Genomic DNA, 19,200 nt, shown 5'->3' with positions numbered 1-19,200 from the left:
GTACGAGTAGCACTATTCTTGGTGATGCAACTGGTCAAAAGCCGAAAGGATGTTCAGTTGTTGACGTGAATGGAGGCCAAAGGAAAGTCCAGTGCTAGGAAGGAAAGGGAGCATTTCAAATTCCATGTATTTCCTGCAGAAGTAGAATTTGTTTTGAGTTATGTAGTTAACATAACGGTGATTGCATTACAAGATCTACTTAACTGTAGAATGTGCTTTTAACTGTCTGCTGGGTTACAGGTTTGGAAGGAAATTGAATGTCATCCGGGGAATTGTGGAGCAAGAAATCCAGGAAATGGCATCGAAGAGAGACCACCTTGTTACCCACCATCCGTACCAAGCCTGGGACCCTGTGCCCTCTCTGTCCCCGTCCACCACAGGTATGCTCACAATCAGCAGCTGCCTCACCCCCATCGGTCTGTCAGGGGCAGAAGCCCTCCGGTCAAGGATTTGGTGCCAGACAAGGATGTCTTTGGGCCCCTTTGCTTTTCAGCCTGTATGTAACGGACATGACCTCTGATCTGCAAAAATCAGGACTTCATGCTCCTCTCTTGTCTGGTCAGGAAACTGCTGTTCTGCTTCGTGCAGATGACCTTGTACACACATCCAGATCAGAAGTTTGACTTTGTATGGTATTGCATGTGTTTATTGATAACTGTACTCTGAATTATGTAAAATCAGAAATAATTTTCCCCCCCACCATGAAAAATTTCTTCTGCAAATCAATACAGAGCGTGAAATAGGAAACATGGGTTATAAAGTAGGACAGGTTGGTACACGTGCAAGAATGGTTGTCTGTCTGCTTGCCTGTGTGGTTCAGGAAGCACAAGGGAAGGCTGGGCAGAGGGCTGCGTAGCAGGGCTGTCAGTGCGCCATGTCATGTGCTTTGTGGCATTGCCATGCGGAGCCCGCACCATTCTTTGGGTCTTCTGAAGCGGGAGGAGCATCTCGCCAGCCCTGGGGGGAGAATAAAGCACGCTGGCAGTACTTGGGCCTGCCGAGGCCATACAGGATTTCAGGTCCCTTTGGACTGCCTCGGCCTTGTCACAGGGAGGCCCCAAAGCCTCGAGGTCACGTGAAGCCCACGTGCTGGAGAATTTGTATATACTTTGTGGCTGTCTCAAGAGCTGGAAGGCAGCAGGGGAGAAACTGCCATAGCTTTCAGCTAGTGAGGCTGATATCAGAATAACTTTGCCTGTCAGTATTACAGCGCCACTAATTTTCTTCAGGGAAGGGAAATTTTTTGTTCTTTTAAGTCATGCAGTATATTACCCAGCTGTATCACATACCCTCTGCTGTGTTAATCTCTGGACTGGCTGGTTTATGTGTGGCCACTGATAGGAAATAAGTGCTGGAAGCTTGTCAGGACCGTGCATAATGTCACATCTTGCCAGTGTTTGTGAAATCTAGGATGGTTACCTGGCTACCATCTCTTGTCCTGGTGATGGTCATCTGTGCCTAGGCCTGTCCCTTCTCTCTCTGTCTCCCATCCTCCTCAGGGTGGCAGTCTTAGCTCTCATCTTCCAGTGTCTACCTTGTCATAATGGCCCCAAGACCACCAAGCAGACTCAGAGTGGGAATTTGAACCCAGGTCTTTATACCCACTGTACCACACTAGCTCTGCCATTCTTACTCTGCACACACTTAAAGTGCTTTCAGTTTACTGTCCAAAAAAACTGCAAGCGGGTTGTACTCCAGTGTGCAAACCATGTGCACTTTCAACTTTCATGTGCGAAATTGAACCTCAGCCTGGACGCCTTGATTCTCCTCATGCATATGCAGAAGGCTGTTTCTGCAGACAGGAGAGGATCTTTGAAAAATGGTTTTCATCTTTTTGCCTTGGATTGACTGCACAACAGTCAACAGGCATTGTTTTCCTGTGGCTGTGCATACAGCTGCCTAGTTCACACGACCTGGACAGAGCTCTCTTTATGATGTTCTTCTGTTCCCTTTGTTTTCAGAGTCCTCCCAAGTTAAGCTAACAATATCCAAGGGGATGCTCTTACCAAACTGGGGGAAATAAGCCCAGCCTTTTCTCCAAAATAAAAACCAACTCTCCTGCCATGAGTGGGGGAAATGCCATAGGTATTTCCAGATGGCCCCGTATCCTGTTTGGTTTGGTTGTGATGCCTTACAAAAGCAGATTACAACAGAGGGCCAACTGAAAGTGGTAATTGTCTGCCTTGCACAAAGGTTGTAGTACATGCTAAGAGGATAAAAACAGATTTTGAAAGATGGATTTTGATATTGTTTAAATATGTATAAGTTTATAACTAAAAGTGTTGGCTTACTTTTTGCCATTGAAGGTCTCAATCCACTCCGTGTGGCTAGGAAATAACATCACTCCATTGCGGGAAGAAGAGTGGGATGAAGATGAAGATGATGAGAGCGAGATACCTGCTTCTTCTTCACCCCCGTCCTCTCCCATTAATTCCAGGTTTTTGAAACCTTTTGTTTGCCTCTTCAGTAACGTTCAAATACTGGTGATTCTTAGGTACTGAGTTGGGGGGGGGGGGAAATCTTCCACTGTACCCATCAGCCAGTGGACTCGTTTGCGTTACTTTAAGAGCTGCTGTGCTGTTGGAGCATCTTCACCTTCTGTCTCTTTGATTACAGGAAACACCGTGCAGGCGTGGACATACATTCTTGTTCCCAGTTCCTGCTGGAGTTGTACACTCAGTGGATCCTGCCATCAAGCCCAAGCAAGAGGACTCCAGTTATCCTGATCAGTGAAGTTGTTCGTTCTGTAAGTGTTCACATTTTCAGTGTCATAAATTCATGGATGAATCTTTCAAAATACTTGGGGATGAGGAAAACTTTGGCTTTAAAGCCCAGCAGCAGTCACTGCTTGCCTTAGAAATGCCATTTGTAACCACAGTGTCTGCTAAAAGTGTAACAGCATTTCATTAAAAATGTTGTAACACATTTTGAGTAATGGGAACACCTTGTAGAGTATATCCATTGAATTGTCCCATTCAGCTTGCAGACACACCTGGACAACTCAGCCTTTTATCCTTGTCTAGACAAGATGCAGGATATGAGCGGCACCAGCCAGGACAGGGCCCTGCCGCCCCTGAGGAAGTCATCCCCAACTCCTCCCCACCTGTTCTGGGCAACACTGTTTAGGGCACGACTGCTCAGTGCTGCCACAGGATCCACCCATTTTCTGGTGCTTTTGCTGATGTCGAGAAGCCCCCCTCCCCCCGATTCTGACTCTGTGTTTTCTGCATATGTGGGTGACACCAGGTTTGATTCCAAGCAGTAGCTGTTGCTTCACATTGTGTCTGTATGGTCTTCTCCCTATGGAGCTATGATAGTGGTTGCAGTACAAGGACAACCAGAGGGAGGTAAAGGGGAGGCAAGTTACCAGAAACTGTGCTGATGAACCAGGGTATACAAATCTGTTGGTATGCAAGCTGTTGCATTCCTTCCCTTTTTGAAAATCTTTTTCTAGCGTTGCACACTTGAAACATAGTCAGATTCAACAAGCTGTGTTTGTGCCCCATGGCAGCTTAATCACAGCTTGTCACAGCATCTGTGTCTGCGACATGAAAATGACTAATTGCAAGCTCCTTTTTTAAACATAATGTTTTGTACTTGCAGCTTTTGGCAGTGTCTGACTTATTTACAGAACGGAATCAGTTTGAGATGATGTATGCAACATTAACCGAGCTGCGGAAGATGCATCCCTCAGAAGATGAGATTCTTGTTCAATATTTGGTCCCAGCGACATGTAAAGCAGCTGCTGTTCTTGGAATGGTAATTTTTTAAAAAATTAAGTCATGATAAGTTCTGAAAGTGAGCGTAGTGATTGAAATGTGGCACAGAGAGAAAACCTTGTAGAACCGTCACTGGTTCCTGCTCACTCTGCCGTTCCAGTCATGGGGACATCAAAGTGGGTACTAGAAGGCTGATGCAGAGAACTCCTTTGCAGATTTCCAGGTTCCTGACTTTCACTGTAGTATTTACCATGACTTTAGCATAGGAGGTGTACGGAAGCGCATACGCCACACATATAAGCCACATTTAGCCTTCTAGCACACAAGGAGTTCTGTCTTGCCAAAAGAGACACCAGGAATTAACATGTGTTCCAGGGGAGAAAAACAGCTGGTCTCAAATGCAGATAAAAAGGCATGTCTGTATTCCTGACTTCAACCTGTTTGATCACAACTTGTAGCTAGAAAATGTCCACCAGCTTGCTTACTGATTCCAAGCAAGTTTTGGTTTTTGGTTTTGCCTCTGCCAGGATAAAGCTGTAGCTGAGCCCGTGAGCCGGTTGCTGGAATCCACACTGCGTAGCACTCACATGCCAAGCCGAATAGGAGCCCTGCATGGCATTCTTTACATCCTAGAATGTGACCTCCTTGACGAAACCGCCAAACAACTTATTCCAACTATCACAGAATATCTGCTTTCCAATTTAAAAGGCATAGCTCAGTAAGTGTCGTGCATTTATATTTTGTAGGTGTACCTGGATGTGGCCAAACTCTTTGGCCTGCTTGAATTGGCATTTTAGCGCACAGGCTCAGTAATTGTGAAACTCTGGAATCTGCAGACAGAGATGTTCCTTCTGATCAGCTCCCCAAAACCCGGCTCAAAAAGAGCTTAAGGACTTTTAGTGGAAGTCTGGATTTCAGCATACTGATTATGATCTGTGTTTTCTGCCTGTTCTTGCAGCTGTGTGAATGTCCACAACCAGCAGCACGTCTTAGTAATGTGTGCGGTGGCCTTCTATTTAATAGAAAATTACCCACTTGATGTTGGGACTGAATTCTCTTCAGGAATTATACAGGTATTTGTGTGTGCTGTGAGTTTGCCTTGACCTTGAGAAGTGCAGTGCATTTGATAAATTAGCACAATTGAGAATGCTAGAATACAGACCCAAAGAAGTGGCCACTACCCCATAATAGTGCCCTCGTGCCCCTGATGCCTTTACTGTGCATTAATTGGTCTGAATTTTGCACACGTTTAAATGCATAGGGGAGAATCCTGATAACTCCATTGACCGTGCCCTGAGCTGAATTTCACAGCTGCCTCTGCTTATGTGGGGGTGGAGTGTGGCTGCGCGTTGGCACGTTTTCCTGCATCCTTTAGCTATTCCCGGGCCTGTTGCGCCTGGTTCACTGGAGTTTGTTTCTTTTGTTCCTTCCTTTTTTGTGGAGCTCTTGAATACGGAAGCACATCTGCAGCAAGCAGCGTTCTGTGAACAGACCCTTTGTGGTCCTTTCCAGATGGAGAAAGATCCAGTGAGCCAGGCTCTACCTTCCCAGTTCTGCCGAAGGGGCAGCCCTCCTGTTTAGGCAGAGTCTGTGAAAATGCTCAGTGAGACACTGGCAAAGAGCTTGGTCTTGTGCTGGGAATGAGTGCCAGTGTAATCTCCCCGTGTTTACTTATGCATTTATTTGATGTTTTAGTTGCCACTCACCCAAAGGGTCTCATGGCGACTTAGGACAGGTGTTCCCTGTGACCAGTGTTCCCTCTAAGCTGAGTTAGTGTGAGCTAACTCACTTTAGCCTCCAGCTCACACGTTTTTTCCTTCGCTCAGGAAGGAGGGCTCCAGAGCAGTCTAATTTATGCAGCAGCCAAATCGCTCACTCACAGCTTCAATGCCAGTAGCTCACAAAGTAGAATTTTTGCTCACCGGACTCTACAGCTTAGAGGGAGCCTTGCCTGTGACTTCCCTCTGATGATGAAGTTGAGGCTCCTGAGTCTTGCACTCCTATTTCCAAATCAGATTTCCTCTGCAGGCCTTCTTGTATGCGTCTCCCTGCGTGTGAGTCTTAAATTTCTCTTCTGTTTCAGATGTGTGGAGTGATGCTGTCTGGAAGTGAAGAATCCACACCCTCCATTATTTATCACTGTATCCTGAGAGGCCTGGAACGGCTCCTCCTTTCAGAGCAGCTCTCTCGGCTGGATAGTGAGTCCCTCGTGAAGCTGAGCGTAGACCGCGTGAATGTACAGAGCCCCCACAGAGCCATGGCTGCCCTGGGATTGATGCTGACTTGCATGTACACAGGTGCGCGTCTAGTTGTGAAATGCTGACTCTGACTGCAAGAACAGTTCCTAGCAACTTTGACCGTGTGTCACACCCCCCATGGTAGCCCCTTGGGATTGGGGTTAACTGGAATGGGGACTGTCGGTCAGAGGTCCCCAATGTGGTGTCTGTGGGGTGCCATGATGACACTGCCACGTGTTTTTAGAAAGTGGGTGGGGCTTTTACCCAGCAAGGCTTCTGGTTGGCCACTGGAGGTGTGAATAGCTGTGCGGATTTCTTAAGAGATTGCTTTGGCCGCGGCCGTGGCTGCCACCACAGCGCAAGAATCTTCAATGCAGGTAAACTGCAGCAACGGTTTGAGGGCTCGCTCCACCTTCTGCCCCCATCCTACCATGAAGGTGCCCACAGCCTCAAAATGGTTGGGACCCCCTGGTGTAGGTGTTGCCTCACTAAAGAGTGGGACAAATTCTGAGACATTGTGGGGGGAGCAGTGTGATTGGCTGCATTGCCTCCCCGCCCCGAGATGGTTTGGAGGGAGGTGAGTGGACTGGGGCTTGTTCAATCAGCACATCCAAAAGAGCCTCTCCAAAGTCTAGTTTCATCCAGACTCTTCTTATCCGATTGAGGGGCTTCAGGCAAAGCAGCACACCTTCTCTGCTGTGTTCCCAAGACATGGCCAGCTTTTGTAGCTGGTTTTTAAACTCTTTCCCTTTTGAAAAATGAAAAGGAGAGGCTTTCTATTCATTACCATGGGTACAAAGAAAGCTCCTTTGAAAGACAGTTCAGGAGAGTAGCCATGTTTGGTCTGAAGCAACAGAACAAGGTTTGAGTCCAGTGGAGGCACCTTTAAGACCAACAAAGTTTCATTCTGGGTTTAAGCTTTCGTGTGCCCGCTGCAAGCTGATACCCAGCATTAAACTTTGTTGGTCTTAAAGGTCCCTGACTGGACTCAGACCTTGTTCCTTTGAAAGAAGCCATTCAGAGATGCTAGAAAAACACACATCTGCCTGGGCATGAGCCCCTGCTGCTGCTGCCTTCTTCTGTCGGCTGAGTCTGCAAGGCAACTCTGGCTCTTACCCGACCAGGGGAAATATGGATTATGTGAGAGTGGGCCAGGATTTAGCGAACAAATGCCAGTGACTTTGAGGTGGTAGGAGACTCACTCCTGGGAGTTATGTAGAAAACATCACACATGAGTTTCCCTTCGTGCTGGTCCAGGAAAAGAGCCAGACCACAACTATGCCTGACTGCCATAAGCATCTGTGAAACTTGGCGGCTGGTTGTCAGGTTGCATCATGGTGACAAAGGCTCCCGGCCTGTTTTGATTTATTGTCGTTCAAATGAGCTAGTTTGATCAATTAGTGGTCCTTCCTTCTGCAGCCTTTCCCCACGGTTCTCACTCACAGGGTACCTGCTATTTCTCTTGAGTGTTCAGTTTCAGTTGTGCTCTGCAGTGCCTCTGGTCAGTGGTGTCTGATTGGTTCAAAGTGAATATTCTCTCACACGCCTGCCTTTTGTTCCGGTGGGGCAGTTCTTACCGAGGAAGTGCTGCTGAAACATGCCTTGCAGGCGGAACACAGAGGAACAAAGTTTGAGTCCAGTGGCACCTTTAAGACCAGCAAAGTTTTATTCAGGATACAGAGGACAAGGACTGCGTGTGTTTCCACGGACCCAACCCAGGAACGAGGAATTCTTTCCCACGCAGGCCCCCCCCCCCCGATCTTCCTGTGTCCCTGCCCTCCCCCTCCGCTGGGGGCCAGGAAGTGCCGCCGGAGAGTAGAGGCAGGAGAGGAGAGCCCTTCTGAGCCCCCTGCCCCCCCCCGGACTGGCCCACAGCGGCGTGGGAGCTTCGTGGGAGCCTCCTCCTCCTCCTCCCCTCAGGGCCTTTCCAGAGAGTGGCGTCCTTTTCACTCCTCTCATTGTCCACAGACTCCCAAGGAGGTTTTGATTAGGGGTTGTCGGCCTTGACCAGGTTTCCATTATACCCTTGGGCTACATCCCCTTCCAGAGCGGGTTTCAATAGTCTTCACTTGGTGGGACTCACATCAGTTTATGGGGTGTCAGAACAATAGAGGGTGGTTATTGTGCCTCTTCTACGGGGCTAGGATAGAGTTCTGAAGCGCCTCCTTAATCCCAAGGGTTAATTTTCTTTTCCATCTTTTAGAGGAGCTTGTCCCAGTCAGTGGCACAGCGTGAGGTCAGAAAAGGCCCCCAGCTTCTTGGCCAGGCCTCAGTCCCGGGCCTCTCTCTGTTCCCTGCGGGCGGACAGACAGTCCCCTCTGGGAGCCTCCGTGGCCGCTCACTGGCCGAAGGGCTGCTTCCAGGGAGCCTCTCATGCAGCACGGGTGGGTGAGGCCAGCGGTTTCTGTCGCCCATCCTGTGCCACGCAGGGGCTGGCCTGGTGCCCCGGAAGGCCTGCCAGCGGGGCAAGAGGCCAGAACTTTCCCCGGGGGCCTCCCAGGGCTGCTGTTCAGAGAGTTACTCACAGCCTCAGCATAAAGGCTCTGAATAGGCTGTGGGGGCAGCAGACTGTCATGACATCGAGGCCCATTCCGGAGCCTATGCAAGTTATCCTATGGAGACCGCAGGCCCCCTGGAGGTCAGCCTACACCTTTGCTTAAACAGTACTGCAGTTTGACTGTGTTCATCTTCATCCTACCCTTCTTGAAGCTCAGGGCACTTGGCATGATTCCTCCCCGGCTCTCACGTCCTCCTCCACATTCCCTTCCAGTGTACGCATGTTCAGCAGCTGAGGTCTGTGAAAGCGAGTCGGTGTAGTAGGTGCTTCTCTCCAGCTCGGGGCGTCCTTCCCCGGGGGCTCTCGGTGTCTCTCTGCACGTGGCTCAGCCTACTGTACCCTCAGTCCTACAGTATCGTCAAGTTATAGATGCACTCTCATCCAGCAGAAGGGGAAATGGAAGGTGTTTGGACCCTGGGTGCTGCAGGGACACCCGGCTGTGCTGTGACGGGGCCACCTTTGAACCGGGTGGCAGATGGCCTTGATTTTATCATGGATAGACTCTTCTTGGTATACAACAGCAGAACATTGGGAAAGCCCCTCCGCCTGGACTGTGCAGCCACTCCCTTCACTGCATCATTAAAAGGGCCTTCTTGGTTCTGTTTGCCTTTAGGGAAAGAGAAGATCAGCCCCGGAAGAGGCGTGGATCACAGTCAAGCTGCCCCAGATAGTGAGTCTGTGATTGTGGCTATGGAGCGGGTTTCTGTTCTTTTTGACAGGTAAGAAATAGTGGATTTTAAAAGCAAACATCGTTACTATTAGTCAGAACACTAGGAAGTTACATTTTATTTTCTACTTGTGAATTGAATAGAAATCCTACAGAGAGACGAAAAACATGCAGTCAGAGTCCTGGCTCTGCCGAGACTCCCGGTTGGGCACGCAGGCGGGTGGGGACCAAGGCCCTTCTTTCCTCTGCCCAAAGGGAGGGGGAAGCCTCCCTGCACAGCCTCGGTCTGGGGACCGAGAGAGGTCAGAGCGCTCTGTGAATTCTTGGTACTGAGTGGGCATTCTCTCAAGCCAGCTGTTCCACAGAGATTAGCTGGTTCTTGACAAATGCTAGTCTTTCTTCTTCCATCATCTGCTGCTTGAAAAAGAACCGTGTAAGACTGCCGTGTGGGTCTCTTACAAACCACGTGCTTTTGTTGTTACTTTATTCCTTGTCTTATCAGTCCCAGCTTAGTTTATTAGATGAATTGAGGTGGGAAGATTGATATAAACACCCCCTCTTAGCTTGAAATCAACCAGTGCTGGTATTATAATTCACAGTGAACTGGGCTTTCCAGCATAGCAGTTTTCCTTTTTGTTTGTGTAATCTCAGACCATCCCTTAATCCTGGCCAGGATGCAGAGACCTGTCTCCTCCGTGCGAGCAGAGCGACATTGTGCTCGTGGGGATGGGGGTAGCAGCCCCCCCCCCCAGCAGCGTACTGGCTGCGTCCTCTGGAGGTTTCTCTGGCCTGTGGGGCTGGCACTTCAGGAGGCGGAAGGGGCTGCAGCTGCACAGTCCCCACGGCTATGCCAAAGGCTATGGGGCAGTCGCCCTTGGGCATTGAGCCCCCGCACATCTCTTTTTTCAGTCAGCTGGTAGACTAGAGCTGTCAAAAATCTGAGCTGGCTGTCCTGGTGTTGATATTGTGTAGCTGTGTTGGTTCAGTTTCCTTCCTGGCTACAAGGCCAAGATCCCTCTGCCTGCGGGGAGGGAGTTCCTCGTGTACCACCAGATGCTTTGCTTCTAGTAGGAAAACGGGGCCCCTGAGAAGTGTCTGCTTTCTAAGCTTTCTAAGCTGGGTGATTCCTAGGATTTCTCCCCCCCCCCCCCCCCCTTTTTCTAGTATTTTGTGCCATCTATCCTGGAAAGCTCAAGTAACTTACAAAAGTAGTAACAAAATATCATAAGAAGCACAGGTATCATGAGCACCATAAGAAGCACCATGGAAGAGCGCACACCGTGCACAAGCAATTTGGTTTAGACGCTTGGGCATACCAAAATAATAAAAAAAGTAATGGGGGCCCATTATTTAAACAGATGTGCCAAAAATGCAGCATCTTAAAAGCCTTTAAGAGTCAACAGTGCCCTGGTGCCTGTGAGGAGAGGCCATCCTTCAGATATGTCTCCCCCGGGGGGGGGGGCTAGGAAGGGAAGCACCCTGCTGCCTTCAGTGGATCTCAGAAGTTCATAGGTAGCCGACAGAATCACTTTAAAATCAGCATAGCCCAGTCGTGTCGGTTCAGCTGAGAAGACGCAGTTTGCACTAGGTAAAAACCACCGTCTGCACTAGTGGAAGTGTCCAGGTTGTAGCTCTACAGAGAGCAGGTGACCGTATTGTCCAGCTGAGAGGGAACCTCCCATCGTTCTCCCTGCCTTCAGCCGTACCTAGAGACGTCCTGTTTTTAAGAGTAATTCTGAACAAGCACATCTTGTGGGCCAAAACATTGACTAGGAAACGCAGGTTCTGTGTGCACAGCCAGCTCTGTTAAGGATCTGGGCCAAAAAGGAATTGTCTTAAGTCTTTCAGGAACGGACATATGCCAAAGAGATTGTCACCATGATTGGAGCAAAGAAGGAAGCCTCCTTGATGGTGGTCATTCACTAGAATGAGTCCCCATCCCACGCCTGCTCCAGCTGGGCTGACTCGTCCATCAGCACGACTGCGGGGAGTGAGACAGACAGGCGAGGACCCCCCTCCTTGTTCAGCTCGCCTGCTCCCCATTTATGGGAAGGGCTGGGATTTCTTCAACTTGTGTCTTGGCGTCTAAGGGCAATGCAAGACCCTGCACGGCTCCAGACTGTTGCTTAGCGAAGCTTCCAGTGTTAATGAGCGGCCGCCCACGGCTGCGAGGGAGCCCTGGTGAGCACTGCCAATGACTACCTACTCTTCTGCCCTTTGTTTGTAGGGTCAGGAAAGGATTTCCCTTTGAAGCCAGGGTAGTAGCTCGGATACTCCCTCAGTTTCTTGATGACTTTTTCCCTCCACAAGATGTAATGAATAAAGTTATTGGAGAATTTTTATCTAACCAGCAGCCGTACCCACAATTTATGGCAACTGTGGTGTATAAGGTAAGATGTAAAAACAAAAAAGCACAGTTTTTCACATTTCCTGTTTTTCTTTGTGTGGCTTCCAGAAAGGTAGAAGTATTAGTCTGTAGCAACAAAATAAAATCAGTCTAGTGATACCCTAAAGACTAACCAAATACACTCTTGTGAGTTAGAGTTCACTTCTGCAGATATATAGGAGGAAATCCATCAAGCCCCATTTTATATACACAACAAAGAAGGTGGTGGTATGGGGAATGTTAGAAAGAGAGGCTGGAACAAAGCAAGATCCTACCTCTGTTTCTAAAATTCCCCGTACCATCACCTTTTTTGTTGTGTATATAAAATGGGGTTGGACCAGGACTAATGGCTATAAACTATAGAAAAGGAGGTTTCATCTAAATTTGCAGAAGAACTTCCTGACTGTGTTGAACACTGGAACAGAGTCTCCCTTACGAGGTGGTGGATTTTTTGTTATTGGAGGTTTCTACAGGGACATTATAGCTGTAGTTCCTGCATTGGCACTAGATGATCACTAGATGATCCTCGTGGTCCCTTCCAGTGATGAATAAGTAAAGGATAATCAGTAGAAAAGAGCAAGAGTCCAGGAAGCACCTTAAAGACTAGCAAAATATGCAGCAGGGTATGAGCTTCCATGAGTCCCTGCTCAATTCTTCAGATACAGCTAGAATGGGAAGAGGAAAACAATTTCAAAGGGAGATTAGAAAGAGAGACTGCTGAATTGCAATTGATAATGAAGCTTAAGACAATGCATCCACCTGGATTGAATTGAGACCTAGGTTTCCTGTCTCATTACCAGTGCTGATATCTGCATGCCTACTTCCCCTCTGCATATCTCACCTAAATCCAGTCACGCCTTCTGTTGTTATTCACCTGCTATTTCATTGTCATTCGGCATCTGAAGTCACTCCACTTCCCAATAAATAGGACAGATGGACTCCCATTCTAGCTGTATCTGAAGAAGTGAGCCAGTGACTCACGAAAGCTCAAACCCTGCCACAGATTTTGTTAGTCTTTAAGGTGCTCCTGGACTCTTGCTGTTGTCTTCGGCTACCCATCTTGATCTAAAGAGTAATCGGTTCACTCAGCAACTTTTCACTGTACCAGTCCACAAACTGCTACTGAAGAGAATCCATCTCCTCAGCCCATCAGCAAACAGTACTCCAACCACCAGTTTGCCTCTACCCAGTGCCACAGAAAGGAGGACTCTACATGGATCTCCAGATAGTAGATAGGCTTGCTGATAGCAGGCACACACTCTACATCCCCCCCCCAGTGCTCCCTCAATAGAACGGCAGGTGTAAAATGGGGGGACATCATACAACACAGTGATATAACTTCCAGGTGAAGACCCAGAAGTAACATCACCATGTTGAGCAACCCTCTAGGAACTCCCTGATCTTTGTGGTCTTTACCATAGAGATTGGGGAAATTCTTACAATGTCACTCTTTAGGAAGTAACATTGCCATGTTGTGTGATGCTCCCCCTCCCTGTGGCCCACCCCGAAATACTTCCAGATCCCGAATGCCACTGTGGGTTTTTATACAGAAAGCTTTTATAGCCGTGCCTAAGCTGAAGTAATTGGTAATTTCCAAGTAGACCCAGTTAAGCAGTGATTCCCACTTTTAATTGTTGTGGACCCATGGTAACATTCTTGCACCTTTCCTATAATTCAAAACCTTTTCAAGGTTTGAATCAAAACATTCTGCATGAGTAAAATTTCCTTACTATAAATGCTTCATAAACATTAATTAGCTGATGAGTTCAATGAATTTTCTGTGATTGGCTTGTTTAGTCCCCCATTGTCTTGGGCGTGCATTTATTTTTTATCCCTTTGGAGTGCCCTTTTAGTGAAACCCTTAAATTAAAAAAACAAAACAAAAACTGCAGTGGACAATGGGGGAAGTGTTCCCTCTAAGCTGAGTTAGTGAGAGCTAGCTCACAGATCTTCGACGTGGTCTCTGTGCTTCACACACATGGGATTCAGTGCGCACACGCTGGATCGATCGGCATTGCCGCAAGCTCTTCAATGGATTTTCGTGCCTAGACCTCGGGTATGTGCAGGAACCCCACCGCGCATGCCCAGAGGGGAGGGCATGGACATCCCGCCAGTTCCTTTCTTACCGCCGTGTTGGAAAGACCTTTTCTCCGTCGGTCTGATCGGTTCACTATTTTTGGCTATTTGCCTCACGGCTCTTTGGATTTTTTCCTCACTTTTCTCCTTTTTTATTGATTATCCTTTGTTAAACTAAACTTTAAAAAAAAAACCGCCCTAGACGTCCGTAAGAACTCTAATACCAACATGGGACGTCGCATGCTATCTTCGGCTACGCAGTAAAGGACCTGCCAGGACCCTCCTCCAGGTAGGCCACTGCTCGCTAATCTCCCATGGGTGTGAAGCACAGAGACCATGTCGAAAATAAACAGGTTGCTTACCTGTAACTGATGATCTTCGAGTGGTCATCTGTGCATTCACACCGTCCACCCTCCTTCCCGGCTGCTGTCAGCTTCTACATTTTCAATAGGGGTTGATTTGCGGCGGTTTGAAGGAACTGGTGGGATGTCCGCACCCTCCCCTCTGGGCATGCGTGGTGGGGTTCCTGCGCATGCCCGAGGTCTGGGCGCGAAAATCCGTTAAAGAGCTTGCTACAATGCCGATCGATCCAGCGCGTGCATACTGAATCCCATGGGTGTGAATGCACAGATGACCACGCAACGATCATCAGTTACAGGTAAGCAACCTGGGTTTTTTTAGCCTCGGGCTCACACATTTTTGTCTTAGCTCAGGAAGGAGGGCTCCAGAGCAAACTAATTTATGCAGTAGCCAAATCACTCGCTCACAACTTTAATGCATGCTTTGTGGGGAAGGCATTTGATAATAAATAAAAAATAAATAAATGCCAGTAGCTCACAAAATAGAATTTTTGCTCACAAGACTCCACAGCTTAGAAGGGAGCATTGGATGGGGGGTTAAAGATAACACAGGAAAAAGTTTTTGTAGGAGAATATATACCGTGACGATAGTTAAGGTCAGAAAAGGGTATTTCTGTGAAGTAGGAGCTACTTCTCTATGGCCCTGAGCAGCCCTGTGGGGGAAGAAATCATCCTCTTAGCCAAGCGGGGGGGGGGGGTTGCAGTCGGCTGGTGATTTCTTGTGACACCCGGTTGCAAATACTGAGCATGCATTTAATGCAAATGCAGCTCATGTGTGTAGAATTTAGTACTGGGCTCAAGAGTCAAAAGGATCTTAACATCAGAACGGGCATTCTTCAGAACTTCGGTTTCTGAATTTCCGAGATGAGCATGCAAGTTGGTGGCCAGTGCTCAGTGGTGTCTCAGGAGCGGAAGAAAGAGCTGAAGAACATTTCCAGTAGGGAGGCCCAGAGTCCTCCCACTTGGGTTTTGTTCCCTTTCTGCTCCTGGGGATTCACGTCAACAATTTTCTGTCAAAGTTTATAAACTTTGAGGAGTGGAATCACATGAGTAAATTCCCCCATCTACATTTTTTACTCTTCCCCGTCTCCAGTGTCAACAGTGTTTGCAGACACGGTAGTGAGTGAAGAGGTTAGGTGCCATGGTTTAGGTATAGCAGCAAAAATGACCCCACATAGCTTTTCTTGAAGCTTCCTTGTGTGTCCACCAAATGCAAATCTCAGGGAAGTTGTTTTGTTTGTTTTTTCTTGAGCTCCCTAGTTGCAATTCAGGCATCTCTGAGAAAACTATCCAGGCATTCATTTAATGTAAATTAGATGATTTTTCAATATGCTTTATGATTTTAGTAGCGCATTACGGAGCACTTTTCCAGGGTGCCTTAACTGTGAAAATGTGTCTGTAGTAACATTAAACAAAATCCCCATTATCCACCAAGCATAGACCCTGGGATGCCTTAGGGAAACTTTTCACTGTGATCCCTAAATCATGGCATCATGGAAGTACACAGCTCTGACACTTCAAAAAATATGTATTCAGGATTTCTCCACAGGTGAGAGAGTGGCAAAATGGGTTCTTTAGAAGTGTCAGTTCAGTTGGATGGCTGAGATTTGATCTGGTGAGTGATGTGAAGGAGGGGCTTATTCCTTTGGGGAATCTGACACAATCTGTTTTTGCCATCCTTCCTGGCTCCCAGAGGGGTTAGAGTGCCCTGCCAAAAACAGAACAAATGCGAGAAGAAGCATATAGTCCACCATTCAGCCATACCTACCTAAAGTCTGTGGGTCAGCTGGTGTGTTTGCTCTTTGGTGTAGAGATGCTCAGCCTGCTTTGAGCTTTAGCCCCAGTTCAAGTTTTTTCCACCTTTGTGGGACTTCAGGAGGCTTCCCAAGCTAATTCTTAATCAGAACTGTAGTGGTGTGAAGTGCTAAAATCTCTTCTGTGAAGTGCTCAAATCACCTCTCCTATCTCAGTAACTCTGGCAGCCTTGGGAGACAGACCAGTATTATTAATGGCATCATACAATTAGGTCAGGCAGGGGGAGAGTGAAGTCATGGCTGACCTAAGCTTTGAATAAGGAACTTCAGAAGCACGCCTTTTTGCCCCTAGTTTAGCATTGAATACATCTGTAGCCTGTGACCTGCATGTTCTCTTCTTGGCAGGTATTTCAGACCTTGCACACGACTGGCCAGTCGTCCATGGTCCGTGACTGGGTGATGCTGTCGCTCTCCAACTTCACTCAGAGAACACCTGTCGCCATGGCCATGTGGAGTCTGTCTTGCTTTTTTGTCAGTGCTTCCACCAGCCAGTGGATTTCAGCGATGTATCCTTTGCAGTTCAGCGTATAGTTTCTGTCGATTGTCAGGGACAGGGAAGCTTCTTCCCGGCAGCTTTCAGAGGCACCTTGTTGGGGTGCCTCCTCACTCTGCAGCTTCCCCCTCCCGCCCGCCCTCATTTAGCGGATAAACAAGATCTCTGCAGCGCTTGTCCCTAAGTCCAGTGGATCTTTAATCATCTTTCACTCTAAGGGTACTTTTAAAATTTCTCCTTTTAAGCCTCAGTTGAATGAAGGGCTCATTGGCAGGACGAGGAGCTTAAACTTTCTTTGCCTTCCTGCTCTTTGCTGCTGTCCTGCTGCCGTAACACACACACACCCTGGAAAAGAATTCCCACAGCCTTCAAATGACTCTGAATCCTAAATCGCTTTTCATTGTCATTCCTCACTCTTTCTTATGCCCCAGAGCACCCAACTTCCACGTGGCGCAAGACGCCTTAGGAAATGGCACCTGGGAGGGTGACCTTGCCTGTGCCTGCTACTCTGGGCATGCTTGAAGTGCCTGCTAATGGGGTCCAATCAGCACATGGGGGTGGGCCGAAAAAGGGGCTGCCATATCCTCACATCCAGGGAGATCTAGGTGACAGGAGGTGCAATGCTTATTATGGGCTCCTAGAAGCCACACAAGTCAAAGCATAAAGATGGGCAGAAACAAAGGTAAGTGCCGCAGCTGCTTGGGACAGGTGTGATGAACAGGAGCCCTGGAAGCTGGTTTTGTTCCTCCGTCCTTCATCACACCTGGAAGGAATGAAGTAGGGAGGGGACTCTGCCTGCATGAGCAGGAGTGCCGCTGGGGCCCACCACCACCCGGTGCCCCTTGTGGTACGGGGGGGGGGGGCTCCAGCATTTTTGGCACCACAAGCAAAGTACAGGTTCCCCCACACACACACATGCACGCACGTGCACACACTTTAATTTCTGGGCAGCACAGTTTGGGTTCATGACAAATAGCCTACTGTTTACTTTTACTTTTGGGTTTTTGGTCACATTACGGCATTTATCAATGTTAATGTACTACCAGGTGCTTTGAACATTTCTTAAAAGACATCATTCAGATGTAAAAAAGGCTTTATTGTTTTATTTATACAGAATGCTTCTGCCACGATCTGAGTTTATTTGAGGTTTGTTGTTGAGTTTTGTACCCAGGGTGCATAAGTCTTAATGGCTGACATTATCTAGTGTAATTGGTTGTGTGTGGATTTTGTTGCAAGGTGCCTTGTTTATGTTTATATAGAAAGGTGGAGTATAAATCTTCTAATAGATAATTGTATTTCAGACATCTGTCATTTTGACAACTGCCCTGTAAGGTAGGCCAGTATTGTTATCCTCAGAGATGGGAGCAGAGGCAGAGAAAACAGCTGCATGCCAGAAGTAGGGAAGTTTGGTAGTTGCTGGGACCCTGGCGGAGGACGCGATGCCTGGTCAGAACCTGCTTCTGTCTCCAGGGTGCTTATTCGGGGGGGGGGAGTTGCCCGTTCCCCCTTAGCTCTGGAAAGCTTCTCCTGAGTAGACCTTCTTGCTTTCTGAGAGGTAGTGGCTGCCTTGGGGTTTGAACCCGGGGCACTCTGGCTGTACCAGGGTTGAACCAGGGACTCTCTACGACTCAAACTAGATTTCGTCAGCATTCGATCGTTCTTCTCTGGTGCTTTCTTTCTAACCAAAAACAGGTTGGCCAGTCTGTAATAGCATTCTCCTTCCTGCCGTTTTCCCCAGTCAGAATACCCACGCACGCACGCACGCACGCACGCACATAGGGATCGAGTGGGTGTGATTTTGACCCAAAAAGCCGTTTGCCACCACGTGCCATGCCCCTTGGCAGTCCACAGCCCCATTGTCCCTGGAGGAAGGAGGCTCTGCAGGTGGGGTGGGCGAGCTGGTGCTGATCTCCTGGACTAGCATTCCAGAGTGCAGGGGGGGGGCCCACCCCACCACCCCACCCCACACACCCTGCTCTCTCCCCTCCGCCGGCCCCCTTCACACTCTCCGCTGAGGCGGAAACCCACAGAAGTGCTGGGGAGCTCAGGAAGGCTCAGGCAACGCTGCCTGTCGGGCGACAGGGCTCAGCAGCCCAACGGGCACTTTAAATAATCATTGTTTTTTCACTCGAGTGAAAGTGCATGTGAATCTCCATGCTTTAAGTGGCACTTCAAGTCTTCTGCCCAAGACTGAATCATGAACCTGCTTCAAAACTCACTTTTGCCCAAAAGTTGCTGGCTGGCCATAGGGAAGCCGCCCCCTCTCCGCCTCTGCCGCCTGCCGCGGAGGATAAATCTGCCAGCTTCATGCGCAGGGTGGTTGTAAGGATGACGGAGGGGATGCCCTGGAAGGCCTTTGGACCTCGCCTCTTAGCTCTGCCAGCATAGGACTTTTAAACTGTAAGGGGAAGATGCTGGGCTTTGTGTTCCTCTGACTTCCGCCATTGCAATAAAAAGCATGGAGATAAAGGGGAGAGCTCTGCTGGTTGAGTTTCTGCCTGCCAGTAGCCATTGAAGACACAGGATCCCTGCTAGGGGGCAGGATTAGCAACCCTGCTGCTTCTGGGAACTCAAGAGTCCTACCTCTGGCCTCTGCCTGCATTTAAATGCTCTAGGCAAATGCGGCTCTTTTGCAGCTGTGAGAGGGAAACGCCTTCCCCGACAAGGGTCCTGGAGTCATGGCTCAGAGGAGTGGTAGAAAGACCCCCTTCTGTGGCTGATCCACTTTAGCGACATTCCTGGGGACCCCTCCCCCTGTGATTTCTTTGGGCACGGCTGCCTGCCTGCCTGCCTGCCGAGGGGAGAGGGGTTTCTTCTGCCTTTGCTCAAATGAAGACGGAAGCAAGACAGCCAAGGGCAGAGGATCTGCCTGGCGCAACCGTTGCCACTCTT

The 19,200-nt window shown here is 48.6% G+C and overlaps 1 protein-coding gene across 1 annotated transcript in view; it reads left to right on the top strand.

Annotated features, from left to right (window-relative positions):
• HTT (huntingtin) overlaps positions 1 to 19,200 on the top strand; it is a 153,458-nt gene that overhangs the window by 132,876 nt on the left and 1,382 nt on the right. Inside the window, 11 exon segments of the mRNA XM_015420645.1 lie at positions 241 to 392; positions 699 to 769; positions 2,307 to 2,437; positions 2,617 to 2,746; positions 3,604 to 3,759; positions 4,247 to 4,437; positions 4,678 to 4,792; positions 5,803 to 6,016; positions 9,127 to 9,232; positions 11,408 to 11,570; positions 16,161 to 16,321. Of these exon segments, the coding sequence (XP_015276131.1) occupies positions 241 to 392; positions 699 to 769; positions 2,307 to 2,437; positions 2,617 to 2,746; positions 3,604 to 3,759; positions 4,247 to 4,437; positions 4,678 to 4,792; positions 5,803 to 6,016; positions 9,127 to 9,232; positions 11,408 to 11,570; positions 16,161 to 16,321 (1,590 nt within the window).

This window comes from Gekko japonicus, unplaced genomic scaffold (assembly GCF_001447785.1).
Source record: "Gekko japonicus isolate JY-2015 unplaced genomic scaffold, Gekko_japonicus_V1.1 scaffold1162, whole genome shotgun sequence".
NCBI lineage: Eukaryota > Metazoa > Chordata > Lepidosauria > Squamata > Gekkonidae > Gekko > Gekko japonicus.
Note: the sequence above shows the minus strand (reverse complement) of the source record. Positions and strands in the feature narration are given on the sequence as shown.